The following is a 23,793-nucleotide window of genomic DNA, read 5'->3' on the forward strand; positions in this document are numbered from 1 at the left end:
GAGCCCCGCCCCTGACGGTACAGAGCTCCTCCCCTAGCTCTCGGAGGCAGCGCCTGCGGCTCCAGACCTCGCTACCGCTACTCAGAGTCCCGCCCCTGACAGTGCAGAGCTCCTCCCCTAGCTCGCGGAGGCCGCCCCTGCTGGTCCCGCCTCAGCCCTCACCGGCCCAGAATTCCGCCCCCAACTCTCAGAGGCCGCCCCTGCTAGTCCTGACCCCGCCCCCGCCACCCAGAACTCCGCTCCTGCCAGTCTAGAACTCCACCCCCCAGCTCGCAGAGTCCAGCTCCAGCCCAAAGATCCCACCTGGCCCCACAAAGCTTTCCCAGAGTAACCCCAACCCAGTGCCCTGAGCCCTCCTGGTAATCCTCAAGCGCGTTCAATGTGGGTTGGGACCTTGGCTCCGCCCCGACCGCGGGCCCAGAGTCTCTCCCGGGCCGCTCAGAACACAGTGCACGCAGCGGGGGATCCTCCCTGAGCCTTCCTGAGAACGGAGACGTAGAAAGTGGGGAGAGGGAGGAGAGGGAAGGAGGGGAAAAGTTGCAATCGATGGGAGAGGGACACCGACTCACTAACCAGTGTTATGTACCCTGAGCTCCCAAGTGCGTGCTAGTGTGCGAGTGTGTGCCTGTCTGCCTTCACGTGACTGTGGCAGAGGAGGGGCGGGGTACCGGAGGACAGACCCCTTAGGAAACACACCTCGTTAAGAACTTGATATTTGCATAGGTTTGCTTTGCTTAATAGCAACGCTTTACTGAAACTAGCGGGGTTTTTCTTTACTCCGTGGTTTATTTGTAGAGACGAAGACCATATAAGCTTTTGTGTCCGAAGCTTTCATGAACCTTAAAAAAAAAAAAAAAAAAAAAGCTATTATTTTTATGACGGGGCCTCAAAGTTTGCAGGTAACCAAGGCCAGCTTTTAGATCTCTGAGAGCCATTGTATACTTATCTTACTCACAGGAATGGAGAGTTCTGTTTTGGCAAAAGCAATCTAGAAGATTATTGAAACAGTCTAGTCCAAATGTTTCATCTTACATTTAAGGAAAGAGGTGCAGAAAGGATAGGACTTACCTGTCACACAGCTATTTGGAGGAGGTTGCATTCTGGGCCACTTCCCCTCATTCTAGCTGAGATCCACTCTACGTGATGGAGTGGTCCCTCTTCTCTTGCTTTTTCTCAGTTTTCAAAAGGACTGAAAGACAAAGGAATCTGTGGAAATCTAGTTTCCCCTGGCTACCTGAGAAGTATAAATTGCACATTAGGCATCAAAATTGCACATTAGGCATGTTATTGTTTCAAGAAATGTCTATTTGTTGATTCAGTGGAGTATTTTTCTAGCTGTCAGTTTATTTTTCTAGCTCCTCTCATTTCTCCTCATAGATGGATGGCACATCACTGAAAACAGCATTGTAATACCTGACTCACTGCAGATGTTTGGAGATCCAATACTACACAGCACTTTTTACTTTGGAGCCTTCAATCTACTCAAGAGCATTGGCAGTGTATGCCACTTTGGTTTAAGGATTATTTTGAGCTGAAGGCAGTTAGGAAGAAGCATATAGGTACAAGGTACTAGAAAAGAACTCTGCCCTCCCTCTATTTGCCAAAAAGCAGGATATAAGTTTACGAAGGTGTACCTCCTGCCTGCTCTACCAGGAAGGACAAAGATTAATCACCAGAGACAATTTTAGACCCCTGTCAGCCTGGAGACAACACAAGAAAAATCTACATGATAAACTTTAGTATTTAGCCTTTATCTGCAACTAGTCTCTCATATATTTGTCTTCCAACAATTTGCTGCCCCTACTCAAGGTCCTTTATCTTGTCATTTCTTTAAAAATTTATTGTTCCTTGGCTAATATGCTATATAAGCCCAAGTTCTAACCAAACCTTTGAGTTAGAGCACTCAAGGGAACCTGCGTATCAGACAAGCCCTGGAAGTCTGCGGTTTTTAGCTCTCTTCCTGTAGTGCTAAGCTACTCTCATGGGGAAGATATTCTATGGGGTTAAATTTCCCTCATTCCCCCTTCCATTTCCAACCACCCACTCTGTCTCCAGAGAGCCTAAATAGGGTTTGCGGGAGCCTTCCATGTCAGCCTGACTCCAGTCCCACAGAAGATAAGTGATTTTAGAGAAAACTGACAACACGTCAGAGGCAGAGTTTGGTTTGAGCACCCTAGGCTCAGGAGTAAGATACTGGAAGGTGGTATGAAAGAAAAAGTTGAGGTGTTTGCCCCAGGGTAATGTCTGGAATTTAAAAAATGCTGGGACAGTGTTTGTCTTGAACAAGTTTTCTGCCCACGCCAGCTGTCCTTTCCAGGTTACCAATCACCTTAAAGAGAAAGCTATTTTGCCATAGGCTTTAACCATCTGAAAAAAATCTGCTTTTCTTTTGCCTGATGTTGCACTGAAAAAAACTGTTCTTCTACCTACTCCTTCCACATTTTCTCAAGAATAAGAGTCATCAAAAACAGAAAGTAAAGCCCTAAAAACCAAATCCTTATCCCCAACTTGCCATTGATATGTTACTTGTAAGATCTGTGACCTCTGTCATGCTGCCTAGGACTACAGTGGACTTACTGGGATGAATTTTAATATTCTCTCCTTGCACTCAATAATCTCGCATGATGAGCTAGGTTTTATTGTCTCTGTCTTACAGATAGGAAAACAAGCTCCCAGTAACCAGTGAATAGGGAAGCTGAGATCAAGTCCCAAACTGTTCAACTCTAAAGTCAGATGGTCAGCACTTGTACTGCTCCCCACAGTAGATCTTATGCACCAAGAAGCAAGAATTCTTGTAGTAATTAGAAACAACAGTAACCCCTTATGCTTCACAGGGCATCAAATCCATTAACTGTCTTAATTTTCTCCAACATATCTATTAGCATCTTGCATACAGTATACACAAAATGTTGGCTGAATTAACAAATATTAATAAGTTTACCATACACAGTATCATCTCTCCCTATCCTCAGAAAAAAAATGTAGCCTCGAGCTCCAGCTCTGGGTAAATTTCTCCATGCTTTAGCTTCCTGAGGTAAGATTTACAAAAACCTGTCTCTCAGAATCTTTGGGAGAATTAAGTGAGGAAAAAAAACATATATAAATATATATATATATATGGTAACACCTAGGGCAGTGCACACAAGATAAATGTCAGGATGTTATATCTATACTGGGGCAGGCTTGCAAGTCAGTGCATAAGTTAAATGCAAGAATGATGCAACACTAATTGAAATCCGTAAATGTTGGTTTTCCTTCCTAATGCTCAATCACTACTTCTTTTGACATAGCTATTCCCTTTACAGAAAGTACAATGCAAACCTCTTTGCCATTTTATGTAGACAGATCTCTGTAAACCCAAGCAGATAAGGAATAAGGACCAAGGTAAAAGTAACTTTGGGTTGCCTTTTCCTACTTGTGTCACTCCCTAGAATATGAGGTTTCCATTTAATTCCAGCTCCAATACCCACCTACAGTGATATACTTTGTCTTATTTGCTATCAGTAACAATAACAATAATTACTATTTAGTGAGTACCCACTTGTTAAGAGTTTATATACACAGTTCTTAATTCCTCCATTGCAGGGTTGTTAGAATTCTATTTTACAGGTGATAAAATTAAGACTCAGAGAGTTCAAGAAACTTGTCCAATATGAGTCTGTAAGGCTCGGCACAGTGGTTCATGCCTGTAATCCCAGCACTTTGGGAGGCTGAGGCTGGAGGATCACTTGAGGCCAGGAGTTCAAGACCATCCTGGGCAACACAGCAAGACCCCGTCTCAAAAAAAAAAAAAAAACCCCAAAAACAGGCATGGTGGCTCTCACCTGCAGTCCTAGCTACTCAAGAGGGCTGAGGTGAGAGGATCACTTGAGCTCAGGAGTCAGAGGTTGCAGAGAGCTGTGACAGACCCACTGCATTTCAGCCTAGGTGACAGAGCAAGGCTCTCTTAAAAAAAAAAAAAAAAAAAAAAGTCTATAAATGGAAAAACTAGGATCTAAACCCAGTCTTTTAATCTCAAACCAACATGTATAACTATTCCCAAAAACCATGATTTATCTTTAGAATAATCAAAATCTGCTACTTGAGCTAGCTTCCCTGATAGGTGTTTCCAGTGGGGAGACTGACTTGTTGCTGCAATAACTATTTCTGGAATTCAAATTTTTTCTTTTGTTGTTGTTGTTGTTGTTTTAGTGAGGTGGAAATGAACTATTCCTGCAGTTACTGCATTACCAGGCTGATGGAATGGGTGGGGAAACTCCTATTCCATCTCCCTGCTCCAAAAAATCCATTTAAAATATTGTTCATGGATAAAAGACATATCAGATGTTAAACTGATAAAATTAGATGCTACATTTATTTTAGCCAAAAGGCCAAAAAGCAATTGGAATTCAACTTTTTTACTCATTCCCTACACAGATTGTGTTTCATTCACAGCATTAGGATTCAACTTGAACATTCTTCCACACGTAGATAGTACAGTGATGGGTAAAATGCTTTTGAATTACAGCATTTGTTTCCAAAGAACTAAAATATCTGAGACTTTGTTTCTATGATAAAGTCCCAGACTTCCAGGTTCAATCCTTTTGCCTCAACATACAGATTCACTTTTTTGAAAATCTTTTAATTTTCTGGCTAGGAGACCAGGATTTCTATGCTAATTCTTTTTGAAACATATATCATGTAGCATAATCAAAATCATGTGTGCGCACATGTGTGTGTGTGCGTGTGCTGGGGCAGGAGTGATTAAATATAAATCCAGAAATCCTGTCAGATTACATTTTGATGCATGCTTTTTGTATTCTCTCCTCATAACTTTCCTTAAAAGTAAATCATGTCAGAAGGTGGCATTCAAGCTCGTCATCATATTCCTACAAGTACCCAAATAACTTAGATTTCTACAAATATTTTTGAACCTTTTAATATACATTACAAATATTTTAGACCAATCACATTTTGTTGTAACATATTTACAAAACAAAAAATATATTACAATAAATATGATGAAACAGTGAATCTGATCAACAACAAGCTTTGTCACAACCAGTTATTTAAAAGGAATGCAAAAACCTGTTGGTCTGCATTTATTAAGAGTTTTGAGATAAACAGGGGTCTAGAATTATAATGACTCCGGAAAAGAGATGTGGGGGGAAATCCCCAAATTTAAGTTAAGTAAGATTCTTTCTCATTGCTAATTACATAATGTTTAATGATGTTTTAAACTGTGAACATTGATGAATTATCCAAACATGATACAAAGCTAATGTAGTTCTATCATTTCAAAATACGTGACATCCACAGAATATCCTTTTAATTGTTATCATTATATACTGTAGTTCACACAATATCTACAAATGTGAATGAGAAAGAAAAACAGGTCACAGCAACATGTCTCACATTCCAATTTTAAATAAGACAAGCACATACTGGATCAAACATTATTTTATAATACGTTAATAAATAACACCTAGTTTGTTATGGTTACCTTGAACAGTTTATGACTGTATATTTAAAAAGAGAACATTTTCTTCGAGTTTCACATTGTCAGTAAAAGGTAAAATAAATAATGAACTTTAACAAACAAACAAACAAACAAAACAAAAGAGAGAAAGAGATCTATGTAGAACCTAAAGTATTTATGACATGCCGCTTTTCCGGTATAGCTTGCCACAAGAAAGTTAAAACAAAAACAAAAAATGATTGTCTTTTCAAAACAACTTTTAAAAGCTTTTCACAATATTGAGCATGAACCTTTGAAGATTAGCATGAAAATCTTTTTGCCATCTGCTTTGTGCATATATTTAATATATATGTATAATGCACATTGTATATGTGCACACAAAAGAGATCTACTAAAGTCACAGAATAGCAAACTGCTTACCCCTTAAAATGAGAACCAGCCAACACATTGATCTGAATCCAGCCAGTCTGAGATCTGGAAAGCATTCATTCTTGCTTTGCTTTCACAAATGTCCCTGTATGAATGTTGTTCCTGTGGATCCCCAACTACTTTTAAAACAATAAAGCCCACTGTAATAATTCAATGGGTCTAGATTTGCCTTGTGGGGAGGTGGGACCTGGTTTCTCAGAGCAGATACTGACAAGCCATCTGACTGGGTCTGCAGATGAGTGCAGCTCTCTCACTGTGATCGTGCCATTCTCTTAACTCTTATTCAGTGTTGTCTTCTATTCTCTTACCACAACCACTCACAAACCTAGAGAACACTGAGTCCATACTAGATATTGGTCCTGATAAATTGTGAACAGGCCAAACTATCTTACCACCTGTTTCCAGCTAAGAATGTTTTCTTGGCTAAACAAAAGAAGAGCATTAAGCCTTATGGCAAAATTAGATGTTTCATTTAAACCAGGTTTAGAGTTGTTATAGTAGTAAGACTTTTTATTTAATTAATCACAGTTTTCTAAAGGGAAAGAAGGGTAGCAGCCCACCTTCCTAACCAGGAATAAAGATTTCGACATCTTCAGAGTCCCTATTTTCTTTAGCCAGCATTTTCATTCATTTTTAGCTTATTCAGAAAGTTGGTGGTAATCACTGGACTGTAGTTTAATCACTGGACTATTATCACTCCCCACAATTCAAGTTCCTTTATATTTGTTAGTCCTCTTGACCAAAAGACATTTACAGTATTATGCTAAAGGCCTCAGTACATTTTTACTTAAAAAAAAATACCTGGTGGTTTTGTTCTTGGAGTCTGCATAAAGCCACTCCTCAAATTATATCTTTCCAAGAAAAATCTAGAAACCATTAAACCATCATATAACTCTATTATCATAACTTTTGCTCATTAATCCTATTCTCAGACAATGTGATGGGTGTTATGCCTTCACGGGTGGTGGCCTCTGTTTTCCATTTCGCTAGGTAGAATGCTGAGTAGGCTCCCCAAAGGGCAGGGTGGAATGTGGTGGTTCTGCAAGGTCATCTGACTAGAAGTTCCTCTCATGCTTTGGATCTTTTATGGTGGGAACTTTGAGAAACCAAACATCCACATTCCTTATCAATGAGAAATTAATTCATGAGTAACTTAACGGTTTAGTACTGAAAACATGTTACTGGAGTTTTTGGTTCATCTGCGAAAACCTCAGAATTGTGACGCACACTAAGCATTAGCACAGGTCTGCAGCAGAGATGGAAAAGCTCATAAATTAATATAAGGGCTTTTGGCCTTGGTTTTCAAATTCAGACCAGGCATCATTGAGCTCCATGAAAATCATCTTTGCATATTGTTCATAGGGTTGCCCAGTAGCCTGTAGAGAAAACAAAAACAGACATTAGATACCACAGACCAAAATTTTATTAATATGAAATTTTTCACTGCCAATATATGGGCTCTAAGTAATGGAGATGTTTTCCTATTTGGCCATTTCTCCTTTTCAGCTTAATCTACTATATCTGACCCAAATTACTATAACCTCCCCATAATGCCCTCCCCCTAGAAATGCACAAGGGTAGTAGTAACCCATCAAGAAGCAGACAACAGAGAGCTTATCAGGCAGCACAAGATGTATCTCTGTTCTCCAGAAGTATCTGCCAAATGACAAAGGTTCATGACAGTCCATCTCCATTGACTGTTTTTAACTCCCATTTTCCCATTTCTAAATAGTTCTTTGAGAGTCATAATGGGGCATAGAGTTTGTGGATTTTTCTGGGCTCTTGTTTCTCCTTCTCTTTTGATTCATCGAAATTCAAGCACTACCATTGCTTCTCATTAATTCTTCTTTTCAGACTAGTACAAGAAAATGTGGAGAGATGAAAATCAAATGCATCAAATTCAAGCCTGTGTTCCCAAGTGGCACTTCGATCATAACTTCAGGTCATATGACTGGTATAGTCTATGTGACAGCAAGATGACTCACTTCTTGCTGAATGTTTCTATGTATTATATGATGATTTCATTTGGCCATGAGTTAGTTGAAGTTTCTGACAAGGTAGAGCCCTTAGATGTATATATACTTCAATGAAAACATAAACTGACATAATCAATACAGTGATAATCAAGAGTGGCAAATTTAATTCCATTTTGAATATTTTATTGATTCTCACAAATTTTACCAACTACATTCTGAAGCTTTTTCATTACCATCCTAGCTAACTATACTGTTGTATCTCTAAAGGAAAGGAGTTTTCTTCTGTCCAGCTCTTAGCCTGTCCTTACTATTGTAAGCCAGGACACAATTTACTTTTTCTTTTCTTTTTTTGGAGACAGGGTCTCCCTCTGTTGCCCAGGCTGGAGTACAGTGGATCGAGCTCAGCTCCTTGCAGCCTTGATCACCCAGGCTCAAGTGATCCTCCTGCCTCAGCCTCCCGAGTGGCTAAGACTACAGGCTCATGCCACCACACCAGCTAATTTTTGTATTTTTTTTGTAGGGACAGGGTTTTGTCATGTTGCCCAGGCTGGTCTCAAACTTGAGGGCTCAAGCAATTCGCCTACCCCAGCTCCCCAAAGTGCTGGGATTACAGGCATGAGCCACCATACTCAGACACAATTTACTTCTGAACCCTAAAAATTAATCACTGGGTAAATCTTACTCTCTCTAAATAAGCCCCTGTAATATATAGTTTGATATCTTCTTTCTCATTTCATAAAGTATAACTATTTGTTTAAATATCTGATTTCAGCTCATTGACTTAATTTTATTAAAAATAGGTCAGATCAACCAGCACATTTAAAGTAAAACACATACTCATAAGATAATGAAGCAAGGACCTGACAAGTTACACAACAGGGCAGGTTATACCCACTTTATCTGGGTGCACCACCAGGACAGCCTTCCTGTACACCTTCTTCACCTGCTCTGGTGTTACCAGGTCTGCCATGCCAACTGGTTTCCACTTGGTCTCCCCAGCCCACAGCACGGTATGCATCGTGGAGAGAAGGGCTCTGATATTTCTTTCTTTGCCTTCAATCCATTCCAGAATCTGTAAACACAAAGGGGATTAAGAAATTCAAATGCTTACTTACTAGTTCAGAAGGTTTCCACTAGAACTCTAGAAACCCCTTCTGCTCCAGCAACATCAAAACACTTAGGGCAACCTGTATAATCCAAGCTGTTTCCTCACCTGGAATGCTTCTCCTCCTCAACCTCCTACCTTGTCTCCCTGGTTAACTCTATCATCCTTCAAAAGCCTGCTGAGGAATTTCACACTGTTAGACTTTGCGAGTTTGAATTCCTTTCTCTCCCATCCCCAACCCCGGAGTTATACTCAATATAAACTCCATGAGGGTAGATACTGCACTAAATAAGTAACCCTTAAAAAAGGGCCAAACTTCTCTGGGCTACTCTACCTTAAACATGTTTCTACCATAATATGTATCACACTTTATTGTAATTGTGTGTTTCTCTTTGCCTGCCATTAGGCAGAGCTGTTTGAGGAAAAGTATTATTTCTTATATATCACTGTATCTCAGAACCAAATAATAAACCTGGTGCAGAACAGAGCTGAAAAAGGCTTGTTACATGAATTGACCCATTTAGTCATTTATTTGAACTATGAACATTCACAGTTTGAACAAATGAGGTGATTAAGTCAGAGGGATCATAAAACTGTATCAGCATTGAGTACCTAACAGGAGTTCAGCTAAGTGAGTGTTGCTGGATGAATGGTTTAGTCACATTAATGACAGCTACCCTCCCAAACAATTACATACCCTGTACCAATTAAATAATCAAACATGGCTTAAATGAAATAAACAGCTTTCTTTTATAGGAAACTGTCCAAGTTTGCCTAATGAACAAAGGTTATTGAGATGAAGCACAATGTTTTTGGAAGAAATATTAAGCCTCTGTGACATTGGGTGGAGTGAAAAACATGCAAATGAAAGACCCTACATTGTACTAAAAAATGTATCAAAGAATCTAAGTTATATTAGATGTATATTATATACATCTGCAACAAATCTATCAGGAAATTATACAGAACAGTGGTATATGTTTTCAGAATGTGTTAAGATTGACTTGCCGTTCAAGTACTGGTTTTGCAGATGCTTTAATACAGAGACAGATTACATCCTCCTCTTTCAGTTTGTTGTAGTATCAGCATATTTAGTATTTTGTCACATAGGAACTCAACCTCTCCATCTGTGAAGAGCATTCCAATTCTCTTGATCTTTACAAACTCTTCCAGACCTCATACCACTCATCAACAGAACCACCCTCTGTTTCCCAGCTAATCTGCATCCGCCTGTCCATACAACATCTTCATCTATGAAGTTATGTGGTTTTTTCAGCTGTGAAACAAAGGGGTTAGATTCGCTGATTTGCAAACTTAAAAAAAAAAAAATGCTGAAACACACTAAAACAGTATGTTGATTTGAGGAAAAAAGTATGTTGATTTGATTTGAGGAAAAAACCTCAAATCTAATTTTACCTAAACCTCCAGAATCAGAAAGAGAGAAAAGTGGAACTGCTTTGGTTAAAAGTAGAGGGAGACAATGGGGAAGACAGGAGCCACACTTCCCTCAGCCTTTCTGTCCTCTACCTTCCAAAGCTCCAGGTCTAATGTTGCAGGAATTGGTAAGTCTCAGGTACATAAATATTTCTCTATCGGTAGAGAAAAGATCCTGGGGGCTTCAGTCAATCTGGTTTAATAAAAAAGCTCTCAAGGCAGAAAGAGAAAACATAAATAATGCATTCTTCTTACCAGCAAATTCTAATGACTCATCTTTAGAATGTGAATGCCATCTGAATAACAAAATCACCTCTTAGAAAGTGCCACTGCTCATTTGAACAGGCAAACAAAAGAAATCTATATTGCCATATCATGGAATAACATTTATTTTATTAAAGAAAGTAAACAGTGTGTGCAACCTCCTCGAAGCTACTTTGCTATTAAAGGGCACAGCTGTACTCAAATCACAGCTGCAAAGACCAAATGAAATAGAGTGGCCACCAGAAATCTACTATCATGCCTTTTATAGGTGATATGGTCTGAATGTATGTGTCCCCCCCAAAATTCCTATGTTGAAATTCTAACTCCTGAGGTGATGGTATTAGGAGGTTAGGGCTTCCCATTGGGAGGTGATTAGTTCATGAGACAGACTTCTTATAAATGGGATTAGTGCCCTTATGAAAGAGGCCTGAGCAAGACCTCTTTCTTCTGCCTATGAGGACACAGGGAAAAACCACCATCCATGAACCAGGAAGACGGCCCTCACTAGACACCAAAATGGCTGGCACCTTGATCTTGGACTTCCCAGCCTTCCCAGAGGAAAAAAAAAAAATCCTGTTGTTTATAAGCCACCTAGTTTATGGTATTTTGTTATAGCAGCCTGAATGGACTAAGACAATAGGTTAGTCTCATGCTGATAGCTCCATACACATGACTTTATCACATGACTTTGTCATATAGGATAATCAAGCTGCGTCAGGGGCCTCACTCACCTTTAATTTCTCAGGATCCATTTCCTTAGCCATTTCCTCCTTTCTCATCTCAGCTATTGTCCGAGGCCCCTTTTTGTCTCTGTGAGCATTGAAACCTTGACCAGAGAGTAGGTCTTCAAAATCAGCTGCTTTTTGTTTCCCTTCTGCAATATAATTTTTGAAAATCATTATAGTTTTCATTCTTAAACATAATGCTGTATCATTATCTCACAGCACCTGGAGTCTTCAAGATGTTTTTAATATGCATTCAGTCCCTTAACCCTCATGCTTGCTTACCCTGTGAGTAGGGTAAGAGACTCTTGCATCCATTCTACAGATGATGAAAATGAATCTGTCCAGAATCATATATGTGGCAAGGTTAAAACTGGAGGCTGGATCATGAAGCCAAATCCAATTCCATTTCCACTGTACCTTCTCTTTAGATGAGGATACTCATTATCCCTCCAGATTATAACTAACTCATACCAGTGTTGGCACTGGGATCTGGGTTTTGGTACTTGAAATTCATGCATGCTACCACTTCTCTGCCCATATTCTGTTGATATTTTAGTCAATCACTTTGCTCTTTCTCTCCAAGTCTGGTTGTAGCCTCATAATCTTTCTCAATTTGTTTGGAGAGGCAGCCGAGCATGGTGGCTAGGAACAAAGACTTTGGACCCCAACTCCCTGGGTTTGAATTCCAGCTCTGCCACTTATTAGTGATGTAACCTAGGCAAGTTACTTATTATCTCTATTCCTCAATTTCCTCATCCATAAAATGGGGATGGTGTTAGGAATATTACTCACCTTATGGAGTTGTTTTGAAAATGCATTAGTTAACATTTAAAATGCTTAGAATAGTGCCTGGCTATCTAAATGCTTGCTAAAACAAAATAGAACCAAAACATAACAGTCCATACAGTCAATTCAAATCAACCAAAATCAGCTTTTGAGTTGAAAACCATTTGCTATCTCTATACTGTAAGACATACACATACCTGTACTTGCACACACTGAAATGTAAGTGCTCTGAAACTAGGGATTTTATTTCTTGTTCACTGCTGCATCCTCAATGTTTTCTACACTGAAGATGCTCCATAAGTATTTGCTGATTGAAGTCACTTGCCCCACATCTATCTACTCACAAATGGAGGGGAATTGGCATGACTCTACGGAATTGTCCAGGAAATATCCCTGCTAGTCAAGAACAAACATGATGTTACATATCCCCAACAACTGAATTCCTAACATGCTGGTGTTGTGAGAAGGACCTGTGTTCTAGCCAGTAGAGTGTAGCAATAAAGGGCAGGGGTTCTGGAGCCAGATTGCCAGGGTTCGAATCCTGGCTCTGTCGCTTATAAGCTGTATAAACTTAGGAAATTACTTCATCGATCTGTGTCATGGGTTCCCCACCTATGATATGCGGTTGATTTTGAAGATTATAAGAAATAATACAGGAGTCCCCCCACTTATTCACAGGGGGTATGTTCCAAGACCCCCAGTGGACACCTAAAGCTGCAGATAGTACCAGACCCTATATATACAGTACTTTTTTTTTTGATCTGATAACCGAGATGGCTACTAAGTAAGTAATGGGTGGGTAGAGAATACAACATAGATGTGCTAGACAGAGGGATGCTTCACATCCTAGGCAGGATGGAGTAAGACGGTGCGAGGTTTCATCACGCTACTCATAATAGTGCACAATTTGAAATGTATGAATTGCTTACTCCTGGAATTTTCCATTTAATATTTTCAGACTGCAGTTGACCTCAGGTAACTGAAACTGCAAAAGATAAAACCACAAATAAAGGGGGATGCCTGTACATGAAAAATGCTTAGGATAGCGCCTGACATACAGTAAGGACTCAATAAATGTTAGCTACAGCTACTAGGAAGAGCAGAATTGCCTTCCCATGTTCCATAGAGAGAAAGGCCTCTTCCCTCACCATGTTCCTATGTACTTCATTGCAGGGTCTGACAAAATCAACTGAAATATAAAATGTACCAAAACAGGCTTTTAATAAACTAAAATCTAACCATCCTTCCTATGCAAAAATATTACTTTTCACTCATTGTCAAGATCCTATCCAGAGTATCCTCCAGCCTCAGGCGTTGGCACATCATAGGTACCCTGCTGATCTCAGGAATCCACCAAACAGAGCATAAGAAAGACCAAGTTTTCCAAGACACATACAGTCCTCCAACTGGGACCAAAAGGTAAATATGACCAATGTGCTTGAAAGATTCCCCAACTTTTTCTTCCACTTCCTCTTCCAAAGGAATAACAGCTTTAAGATGCATCTACCTCTCCACTCATATCCCTTCAACATTCATTTAGTGCCTACTCTATGCCAAGCACTATGTTAGGTGCTAATGATACCATGGTAACTAAGACACAGTCCCTGCCCTCCATCTGGTTCCAGTCTGGAGATAAACAGACAAGTGAGCCCACAGTCACAAAATGGTACAAAAGTTAGGAGCATAGTCAACCCAGGAGGCTCCAGGTACAGCGCTGGGGGTAGGGATCATGTTGTGTCTCTACAACTATAAGATTACCTCAGAAACTACTGAATTGACACTACGCAGAAACTACTGTCACCTTCAGACAGACACATTCAGGCAGTGTGACAACACAGACAGGCTGCCCTATAGCTAGGTCCCATACCATTACCCTTACCCAAATTACTTGATCCTTTCCCACGTTCGTTCTGGCCCCCAGGCATGGCTGAGAAGCTCACGTTGTAGTTGGGTCGGTTCTGGGGAGAGGAGTGGGGCATGCTGGGCTGAGGCTTAGGCTGTGGCTGCTGCCAGTTGTAGGCACCTCCCTGCTGCCACCCGCCACCCATAGGCTGGGGAGATGCCTTCTGTGGCGAGCTGAGAGGCGGGAATCCTCCACCCAATCCAGTTGGTGTGGTGGGTTTGCTGGCAAATGAAGAACTACCTAAAGAAAAAAAGAGATAAAGAAGGTAAAACTATTTTGAGTGGCCTCCAACTCTTGTGTCTTAAGACACTGTTTGCAGTGGCTTTAATAGCCATTCCCTTGACTGACAGCACAAGTAATCTTCCTAATATAGATAAAGCAATTGCAGGCATACATATTATTTCCTTAATCCCCACAATAACATTTTTAGGTATGTTTTAATGGCCTCATTTTTCCTTCAGATGAGCAAACTGCCGGTCAGAGCAGTTAAGTGATTTTTCTCAGAGGCACACAGCAAGTGGCTGAGCCGAGACTTGATTCTGGATCTTTGCCTCCAGGTCAAAAGAGCCCTGGCTCTTCCCACTGTGCCATCCTTCCCCACCCTTCCATCTTCTAAGTAGATTCTGTTTCTTCACTAGAATAAAATTTTTTAAAAAACTACCAAATGACAAGAACGGGGAATAAAACAGTAAGTCCACTCATTAAGGTGCTACTTAAACTTCAATTATTAGGATTAATCATTTTTTGTTATAAAGCATGGTTAGTGCCCAAGAATAAATAAAGATGTTTTGAAATTTCACAAGTAGGTTTTAACTTCATACTACTCGCATTTCACTGAAGGAGAGCAAAAACAGTCAACATTCTGATAACTTTAAACAGGACAAAGGATCTTATTCAAGCTTTAAAAATGATGTTATTTTGTGCCAGGAATTTAAGTAGAATCTTGATTCCATAATCTCCAAACTTTTAAGCACTCACTGCATACAAGCTGGGCTATGTCCAAAATATGAAAACCAGCTGTGGCTTGCATTTAAAGAGGTAAAATGAGAAACTGAAATGTGCTGATCTCCAAAGACCCTTTCATGTAATAAGTCTAAAGTAACAATAATAAAATAACTAATATTTATATAGCTCTTTAGCGTTAACAAAATGTGCTTATGTACATTGCTGCTCAGATCTACGCAACACTCTTAGGAGGTAAGTAGTATCACTGGCTCCACTTTGAAGATAAGGAAATTAAGGCTCAGAGAGGTTTCCTGATATGCTTATGATCACACAGCTAATTAATGGAGCTGGGATTAGACTATGTGCATCCTATCTCCAAATGTCATGTTCGTTTACTGCACTCAGTAATCCTTAATTCTTCTCCTAATTGCTAAGCCTTTCACTATAACTCATCCCTTACTATCTCTTCTTTCTATAGATACTTTCCCTATTCTGATTCTGGGGCTCCACTTTCCTTCCCTGCTGGAAATGCATCATGATCACTGGACTTACCATCAATCTGAGTTTGCGTGTCAGCTCTATCATTCATTCTTGCATTCGTTCTTCATTCATTCATATATATATATACACTAATTAGTGTATATATACTATTTGATGAGCATTACCAAGTGTCATGTACTATGCTGGGCACTAAGAATATAGCTGAAAACAGGATATAGAGAATCTTTGCTCTTCTAAAGCTGGGTAAAAAAACTCACTCCTTTGAGCCTGAGTTTATTCATCTGTTTAATCAAAACTATGTCTATATCACAGGTATACTGTAAAGACACAACAACTATATGAAAGTATTTCACAAGTAAGCAAACAAAGAGATGTTATATATTATAAAATAATGTAAGCTCATATGCTAATAAGCATATGCCTGGTACATCTTCAGGGCTCAATAAACACTTGGTGATAGGAAAATGTAATGACAGGGCTTGTCTTCAAGCTTGGCATTGCCCCACTCATTCCATAAATAGCAGCATGAATTCCTTCTTCCTATGTCCCAGAGCCCTCCTGCCAATAGCACAGGAACATACACCTAAGACTTGGTATTCATTCTATACTGGGGTTTCATTTTATATTTAAGGAAGCTTACTCTGTTCTGAACATATGTGTTTTTTTATTTTAAAATTTGGTAAATATGGAAAAGCCTAAAGAACTAAGAAAAACTTGCCATATGCCGACCACACTGTCAGTTATTCATTGATTTAGGAAACACTATTGAGCATCCTCTAGATGCCAGGCTGCAGATACAGTGGTGAAAAAGCAGATGCTGACCCCGCACTCATGGGGCTCATCAACATTGCAGGACTCTCTGATGTCTACCCTTCTAGAATATTTTCTCCCCATGCTCAGCAAGTCTAACTGTTAATGCTATTGAAGCAGAGAACTGACAGAAATACAAAGTGGTAGCTAAATCCAGAGACCACTGCAATCCTCATTAAAAGCAAAGCAGTAGTTCTCAACCTTGATTGTGCATTAGAATTACCTGGGGAGCTTTTTAAAAAATGCTCCATCTTGTGTAGCCCCTACAGTAGTGGATATTTTACATTTGATTAAAGTTTCTTCCTCCCACTGCAGTGCAAGTTTCAAAGAACAGGAATGTCATCTGCTTTGATTCTTTATTACATCCTGAATGCCTACCACATAGTAAGTACTCAAAAATACCTGTGAAATGAGGGAATTAATGCTCAAGGGTAGAAAACCATTGACTGGATGAACTGAACTGATACCCCTTCCCACACTCAGCTACATCAACCTCTAAACCTTTTACGAGTGCAAGCTCCAGAGCTAGACTTCTTGGTGTTGAAAGCTTGTGATTTGTGCATGTTACTTAACCTGTTTTGTCCCCGTTTCCTCATCTGTAAAAGGAGGATTGTAACAGTCACTACTTCAAAAGATTATGAGGAAGATTAAATGAAATGATATATGTAAAGCACTTCAAAGTAGTGTCTGGCACATAGTAAGGCCCCAATAACTATTAATTGTTATTTTTATTGTTTTCATTATTTGACATTATATATTTGTTAATTTATTATTTGATTCCCGTTCTATAATGTAAGTTTTATTAAGGCAGGAGTTTTGTTTTGTTTGGTTATCTTTTTTACTAAAACAGTACTAGCACCTAGAAGGCACTTTCATAAATATTTGTTGGATGAATAAATGCATTAAAAATAAATAATAAATGAGATTTTATTGAAGTAAAATTTCATCTGATATAATATTACTTTAAAATTTGAAATTTTCAGTAAGATACAAAGAAAGGTGGAGAAGAAAATGACTGCATAAAATAATTTTGAGAGTTCTTAAAAGGGAAAAACATCTAAATAGTACAGAATGGAAGATAAAGAGGCTGACACAAGTTACAGACAACAATAGTAGCCAGGCTCACATTCCCTCCATCTGGCTCTAAATGCCTCAGGAGGGCTTTCTGAGATCACAGACTATCAATATGGCCAAGATAAACCTTTGTGTCAGGGCTACCCCACCCTTATTTAACAAATCTGCACTGCCCTAGAGGAGGAAGGAAAAAGGAGGAAGAAAATGTTTCAGAACACAGTAGTCCAATGAACCCCTCCTTGAAAACAGGCTCCTTGGTGAAATCAGTTTGAGAACTCTGGATACTGTGTCCCTCTTAGTGGTAATCAAAATCCACTGAAACCAGTGCTTCCCAATCTCACTTGCTCTCAGAACACTTACCCTGTAATATCTATTAACATATGGTGAAAATATTCTGGAAATACGATACTTGAGTCTATTTTCTGTATAGAATTTTACAAATTGACCAGAGAGCACTACAGTTAATGGAGAGAAGGGGAATGGTGTGAAGATCTCACAGGTAACATCACCGCATCACAGTAAGTGTTCTGCAAGGTTGGCATCGTGTAGCACAAATCCATCTGACCAGCCCTGTCTCATACTATTTCCCTACGCATTACTTTTGCGCAGCCAAACTCTGTTGCCAGGAGCCCCTGAAAGCTCTAACTTTATTCACGCTACACATCCAGAATTAGGCACTGGAGAAATGAATCAATAAAGATGATTCCTAACCCCATATCTGATTCTCGCTTTCCTTTTTTAAAAAGCCAATCTCAGGTTTCAGAGGATAGCTTAAGAATACACACTATTTGAAGTTCCAGGTGACAATACCAGCTTGCTGTAACACCAAAGACTGAGATTTGAGGCTTTATAGCTATAAATAAATGTTATTTGTATCTTGATCTTCTGAGTTTGTACCTAGTGTCCCAAGGTCAGCAAAAGGATCCAGAGTCTGGGGTTTGTTTTGATGGGTGGGAGTACCATGTGAGGATCCGGTTGGGCTGGTGGCAGCTGACTTGCTTCCCATTCCAAAGCCTCCTGAAAAGGAAATAAGGTCATTGAAAATGAGTTAGTTGTTTGAGGCTGAATTCTGAAATTCAGAATTCCAGAGTTACTGTTTATTTGTCTCCTAGGCAAATTAGGACAGGGTTTGAAAATGTCTAAGAAGTTGCTAGACCCTGTTTCCCTGACCTGGGTGAATGGTGGCCTTGAACAAGGACAGAACACAGAAAAGACAAATGCTGTTTCCAGGCCACAAGTGTGAACTATTATTTCCAGTGTTTGTTTTATTTCCAGGTCCTCATGTCACCTGACTTCACTCTTTCCTATAGGATTTGAAGTTAGGTCTGGATCTGGATTCTGGCTTTGCCAGTTCCTGAGTGACCTTGGGAATCTTGCTTAACATCTTTGAGCTTCAGCATTTTACCATTAGTTTTAAAAAAGAGAAATAATATGAAACCAACATCACAGGCAACAAAAGAAAAACAAATGGGACAATTGTCAAGCTAAAAACTGCTGTGCAGGGAAGGTAACAATCAACAGAATAAGAAGGCAACAGGGTAAAAATACTCTTATCTCTCACCATATAAAAAAATCAGCTCAAAATCCATTAAAGATTTAAATGTAAGACCCAAAACTATGAAATTACCAGAAGAAAACATACAGATGAATACCAGAAGAAAACCAACAGACATATAAAACCAACAGATGTATAAAAAAATACTAACATCACTAATCATCATAGAAATGCAAATCAAAACCAAAATGACATATCACCCCACTCCTGTCAGAATTGCTATTAAAAAAAAAACAAAAAACATGTTGGCAAGGATGTAGAGAAAAAAGGACATAGTTGGTAGCAATGTAAATTAGTACAGCAATTATGGGAAACAATTTGGAGGTTCCTTAAAATATTAAAAATAGAACTGCCATATGATTTATCAATCCTGCTACTGGGTATACATCCAAAGGAAATCAAGTCAGTATGTCAAAGAGATATCTGCACTCCCATGCTTATTGCAGCACTATTCACAACAGCCAAGATATGGAATCAACCTAACTGTCCATTAATGGATGAATGGATAAATAAAATATGGTGTATATACACAATAGAATACTATTGAGCCATAAAAAAGAGGAATTCCTGTCATTTGAGATGACATGGATAAACCTAGAGAGCATTATGTTACGTGAAATAAGCCAGGCACAGAAAGACAAATACTGCATGTTCTCATTCATATGTGGAAGCTAAAAAAGTTGGTCTCATAGAAATAAAGAGTAGAATGGTGGTTACCAGGTGCTGGGGTGGTTGGAGGTAGGGCAGGGACGAGGAGGCATTGGTTAAAGGATATATTATTACAGCTAGAAAGGAGGAATAAGTCAAGACATCCATTGTACAGCATAGTGACTCTAGTTAATGATGATCTACTACACTCTTGAAAAATCCAAAGAGAATGGATATTAAATGTTCTCACCACAAAAATGATACCCATGTGAGGTAATGCATTTGTTAATTAGCTACATTTAACCATATCACAGTGTATACATACTTCAAAACATCATATTGTACATGACAAATACATACAATTTTATCTGTCAATTTAAAGAAAAATCTTTTTTTGAGACAGGGTTCTTACTCTGTCACCCAGGCTGGAGTGCAGTGGTGTGATCTTGGCTCACTGCAGCCTCAACCTCCTGGGCCTAAGTAATTCTCCCATCTCAGCCTCCCAAGTAGCTGGGACTACAGGGACACACCACCATACCTGGCTAATTTTTGTAGAGATAGGGTTTTGCCATGTTGCCTAGACTGGTCATGAACTCCTGGCCTCAAGGGATCCTCCCACCTCTGCCTCCCAAAGTGCTGGGATTACAAGCGTGAGCCACCATGCCCCAGCCAAAAAAATTTTTTAAATTAAAAACAGAAGGAAATCCTGTCACATGTTACAACACAGATGAACCTCGAGGATATTATACTAACTGAAATAAGCCAGCCACAAAAGTCAAATGCTGTATGATTCTACTTATGGGAGGTATCTAAAGTAGTCAAACTCATGTAGAAGGGTGGTGGCCAGGGGCTGGTGGAGGCAGAGGTAGGGAATTATTTAGTAAGTGTAGAGTTTCAGTTATGTGAGAAGGTCAGTGGGGAGGTGGGTTCGTTCTGGGGATCTGATGCACAACAAAGTGCATGTAGCTGATAATACTGTATTGTACACTTGGAAATTATTGGCAGGGTAAATGTTATGTTGTGAGGAGGGGGTTGCTACAATAAAAAAAGGAAACAGCAACTGCTTCCGAAAGTTGCTGTGATAAGCCCATTGTGTATGTGTTTGTATGTGCACGCGTGCACTTAACTTGCTCAATGTCAGGAGCAGTCACACAAGACAGCTCCATAAATGCCATAGTGGTCATGAGGAGGAGACCTTGTTGATGACAGAAAAATCCCACCCTAAAATAAGTATTTTGTAAAGAAGGAAGAATATTCACATTTGTCAGCATCTACACTATGCCAGAAATTCTTACATAAGTTTTTTTTATTTAAACTTACACAACTGTGTGGGACCAAAATTATTATCCCCATAGTTCAGATAAGAAAACTGAGGCTCAGACTTGCCAAAAAAACCTAAGAGTTTCTAAGTGATAGAGTTTGACATATATTTATATCTGTCTGATTCTATTGTCAAGATAAGACATTCAGCAAATGAAATTTAGAAAAGTTAAATGGTGTATGATAAGTAGCACTATCATGTCATCAAGTGCATTGGGAAAAGCTCTTCTAGAATATGAATCTTTAGGAAAAAGTGACACAAATTACACCGGTAGGCCACAATACTCTGTGAGTACTCACTTCATCTTGGGTAAGGATTATGCTTTTGCAATTATATAAATGTGTACAGAAAATAACCTGCTTTTACCTGGTTTAGCATGCCAGTCCCAACCTCCAGAAACATCTGGCTGAATGTTCACAGCAGGCGTACTAGAAGCTACAAATGGGGAAAAGAAAAATAATGAGAACAAGAGAGCTCAGAACCCACTTTTCTGAGTTCACACAGGATAATGCCATTCCATCCCTGAAGCCTGCATGGCCCCAGCAAGATCCCAAGATATCCACTCCTCCTTCTGAGTTCTTGCCACACTCTGCAACACTCAATATGTTCTGCCTTCACCTATGGTTGTTCACATGAGGCTTGACAGAAACTACATATTATTTGTCTCTGCTCCTTCTTTGTCTCACTTTGGTTTTACCTCCGTATCCACACACTTTGAGTTATCACCGAGCATGTGTCTGTCTCCATTCAATTGTGAGTCCCTCGAAGGCAGGAAAGAACTATCTTATGTGTGTGTGTCCCACGTCTAAATTTAACACAGAGTCAGTGTGCAATAAGAAAAGGGGGAAAACACCTTAAACTCAGTTTACCTTTGCTAAGCATTAAGTATAGAGGTATAATCCACTTAAAACTGACATTTTGTTTTCTCCTCTGCTGTGACATGAGTTGAGAATCATGAGTCATGCAGAACATGTATTGGGCACCGGCTATACACCATCGCTATGCTGGTTGTCAGGGATGTGTCTATGGTACTCAAACTCATTACAGCTTCAAAATAAATCATTCTGACCCCCCTCAAAGTTCCAAACATATAATTTAAAAGAAATATTTGGCTAAAAGGAATCAGGTGTACTAGAGGAATACATGTGCATAGTAAGTTTTTTATACATCTATAAAATCTATATAGGAAACAGGATGCCATGATGAAGAATTTCTTTCTGAGGCACCTCTAGGTTTTGCCCACACAAATTAATGATTAACATGCAAATACTAAACTGACATTGCATCTGGGATTTAAAACACACACCATCACCACCAGAAGGCATCAAGATTAGCATTCCAAATCTTTTATTTCCTTGTTTGGTTTACTTAGTACCAACCAAGTCATCTAGTACCTTCCCATCATTAAGTTAAAAAGGATATGCCATTATCAGCAATAATAATTCTTTCTTTTCTATTTCTCCCTTCTCTTTTTACACAGTAACCCATTCCACTGAGGTGGAAGTTAGACAGTTTTGCCAATACATTCTATCTTATTTCCTTTAAGCTCTGATCTTAGTCTTACATCCAATTAAGACGTAGAAGTAGGTATCAGAACTTCAACCTTATTGCTAATCAAACCCACAAACCCTTATGACTACCTACCACATGCAAGGCACCACACCAGGGGACAGAGACTAAAAGATGCATTATCTATCCTCAAGAAACTTAAGGTCTGTTAGAGAAACAGGAATATATTTTTTCAAAAAGGTAATTACCTAATATTTTAGTCTCTATTTTGCCTTTTATTATGATTATTTATTTGTTCTTCCAACATCATGTCCCAAGTGATTATTCTCTTCAGAATAGATGTTCAATAAATATTTGTTGAGCCCAAAGGCAGTATTTTTTTTATTTTCACAAGAGATCGGTGATGCCTTGCAGAAACCCGGGGGAAGTACCCTGAGGATTTGGAGGTGGGCAATCTGACCTCTCAAAGCAGACATCTGAGTGTCACCTATATTCTGTCCTATATGAAGACGGTGAGTTGGTTCAGTAACAGTGAAATGATCATTGCTTTCCCAACAAGCAGAGGAGAAAATTCTTTCCGCTCGCTAGCACAATACAGGCCAAAATGAGAAATGTAACCACAAAACAAAGGAGTACTAACTGGCCTAAACTGGGTGATAAACATCATGTTCTAATCAGTTCATCAGAAACAGAAAACTGGATCCAAAACTGCCAAGCTGCCAAGTATGAACACCCACGCCCATGGGACACAAAGGGTAGTACTCTTATTAAAACAATAATTTCAAAGTATTAAAATCAGGAAAACATATAGCCTTATGACACTATCACTGTGCATCAAAGAAACTTTGATGGGAAAAGTGAGTTAATTCATTTTATATTTAATATTGGAAAGATAGATAGCACCTACCATGTGCCAGTAATTCTTTTAGGCACTATGGATGCATTAATGAACAAAACAAACTTCCCTGCCTTTGTGAAATTCATGTTCTAATAGAGAGAGATACACGACAAAAAAATGTAACACATAAGTTAATTACTGCATATACTGGAAGTTACTAAGCACAACAGAAAGGGGAATGTGGAGTAGGGCAGGGAGATGAGTTGCGATTTGAAATGGAGGAATCAGAGTAGACTCCACTGAGAAGGTGACATTTGAGCAAAGACTTGAAGGAGGTGAAGGACTTAGCCACGCAGATGCCTGGGGAAGAGTATGAGGCAGAGGAAACAGCCAGTGCAACAGCAAAGAGGCCAATACAGTTGGAATGCAGAGAGTAAAGTGGGAGAGAATGGGAAATGAGGTCACAGGCACTGGGATGCTAGAGCATACAGAGCCTACATAGGCCATTTCAA

The 23,793-nt window shown here is 39.3% G+C and overlaps 1 protein-coding gene and 1 non-coding gene across 9 annotated transcripts in view; both read right to left on the reverse strand.

The window, feature by feature from the left end:
* Positions 1 to 4,196: 4,196 nt before the first annotated feature.
* On the reverse strand, positions 4,197 to 4,382 carry LOC112130838 (U2 spliceosomal RNA). Its single transcript, XR_002913039.2, has one exon. It is a non-coding gene; the product is annotated as a U2 spliceosomal RNA (small nuclear RNA).
* A 520-nt stretch (positions 4,383 to 4,902) lies between these two features.
* The window catches only part of DNAJC6 (DnaJ heat shock protein family (Hsp40) member C6), a 166,437-nt gene continuing 147,546 nt past the window's right edge, over positions 4,903 to 23,793 (reverse strand). For all 8 annotated transcript variants that reach the window (XM_063711979.1, XM_063711977.1, XM_063711980.1 and 5 more), the window contains 6 exons: positions 21,301 to 21,369; positions 18,308 to 18,427; positions 14,057 to 14,320; positions 11,398 to 11,540; positions 8,759 to 8,935; positions 4,903 to 7,263 (listed from right to left, as the gene is read on the reverse strand). In XM_063711979.1, coding sequence (XP_063568049.1) covers positions 7,162 to 7,263; positions 8,759 to 8,935; positions 11,398 to 11,540; positions 14,057 to 14,320; positions 18,308 to 18,427; positions 21,301 to 21,369 — 875 coding nt within the window. In that variant the 3' untranslated portion in view covers positions 4,903 to 7,161. The remainder of the gene's footprint in view (positions 7,264 to 8,758; positions 8,936 to 11,397; positions 11,541 to 14,056; positions 14,321 to 18,307; positions 18,428 to 21,300; positions 21,370 to 23,793) is intronic.

This window comes from Pongo abelii, chromosome 1, assembly GCF_028885655.2.
Source record: "Pongo abelii isolate AG06213 chromosome 1, NHGRI_mPonAbe1-v2.0_pri, whole genome shotgun sequence".
NCBI classification, from domain to species: Eukaryota; Metazoa; Chordata; class Mammalia; order Primates; family Hominidae; genus Pongo; species Pongo abelii.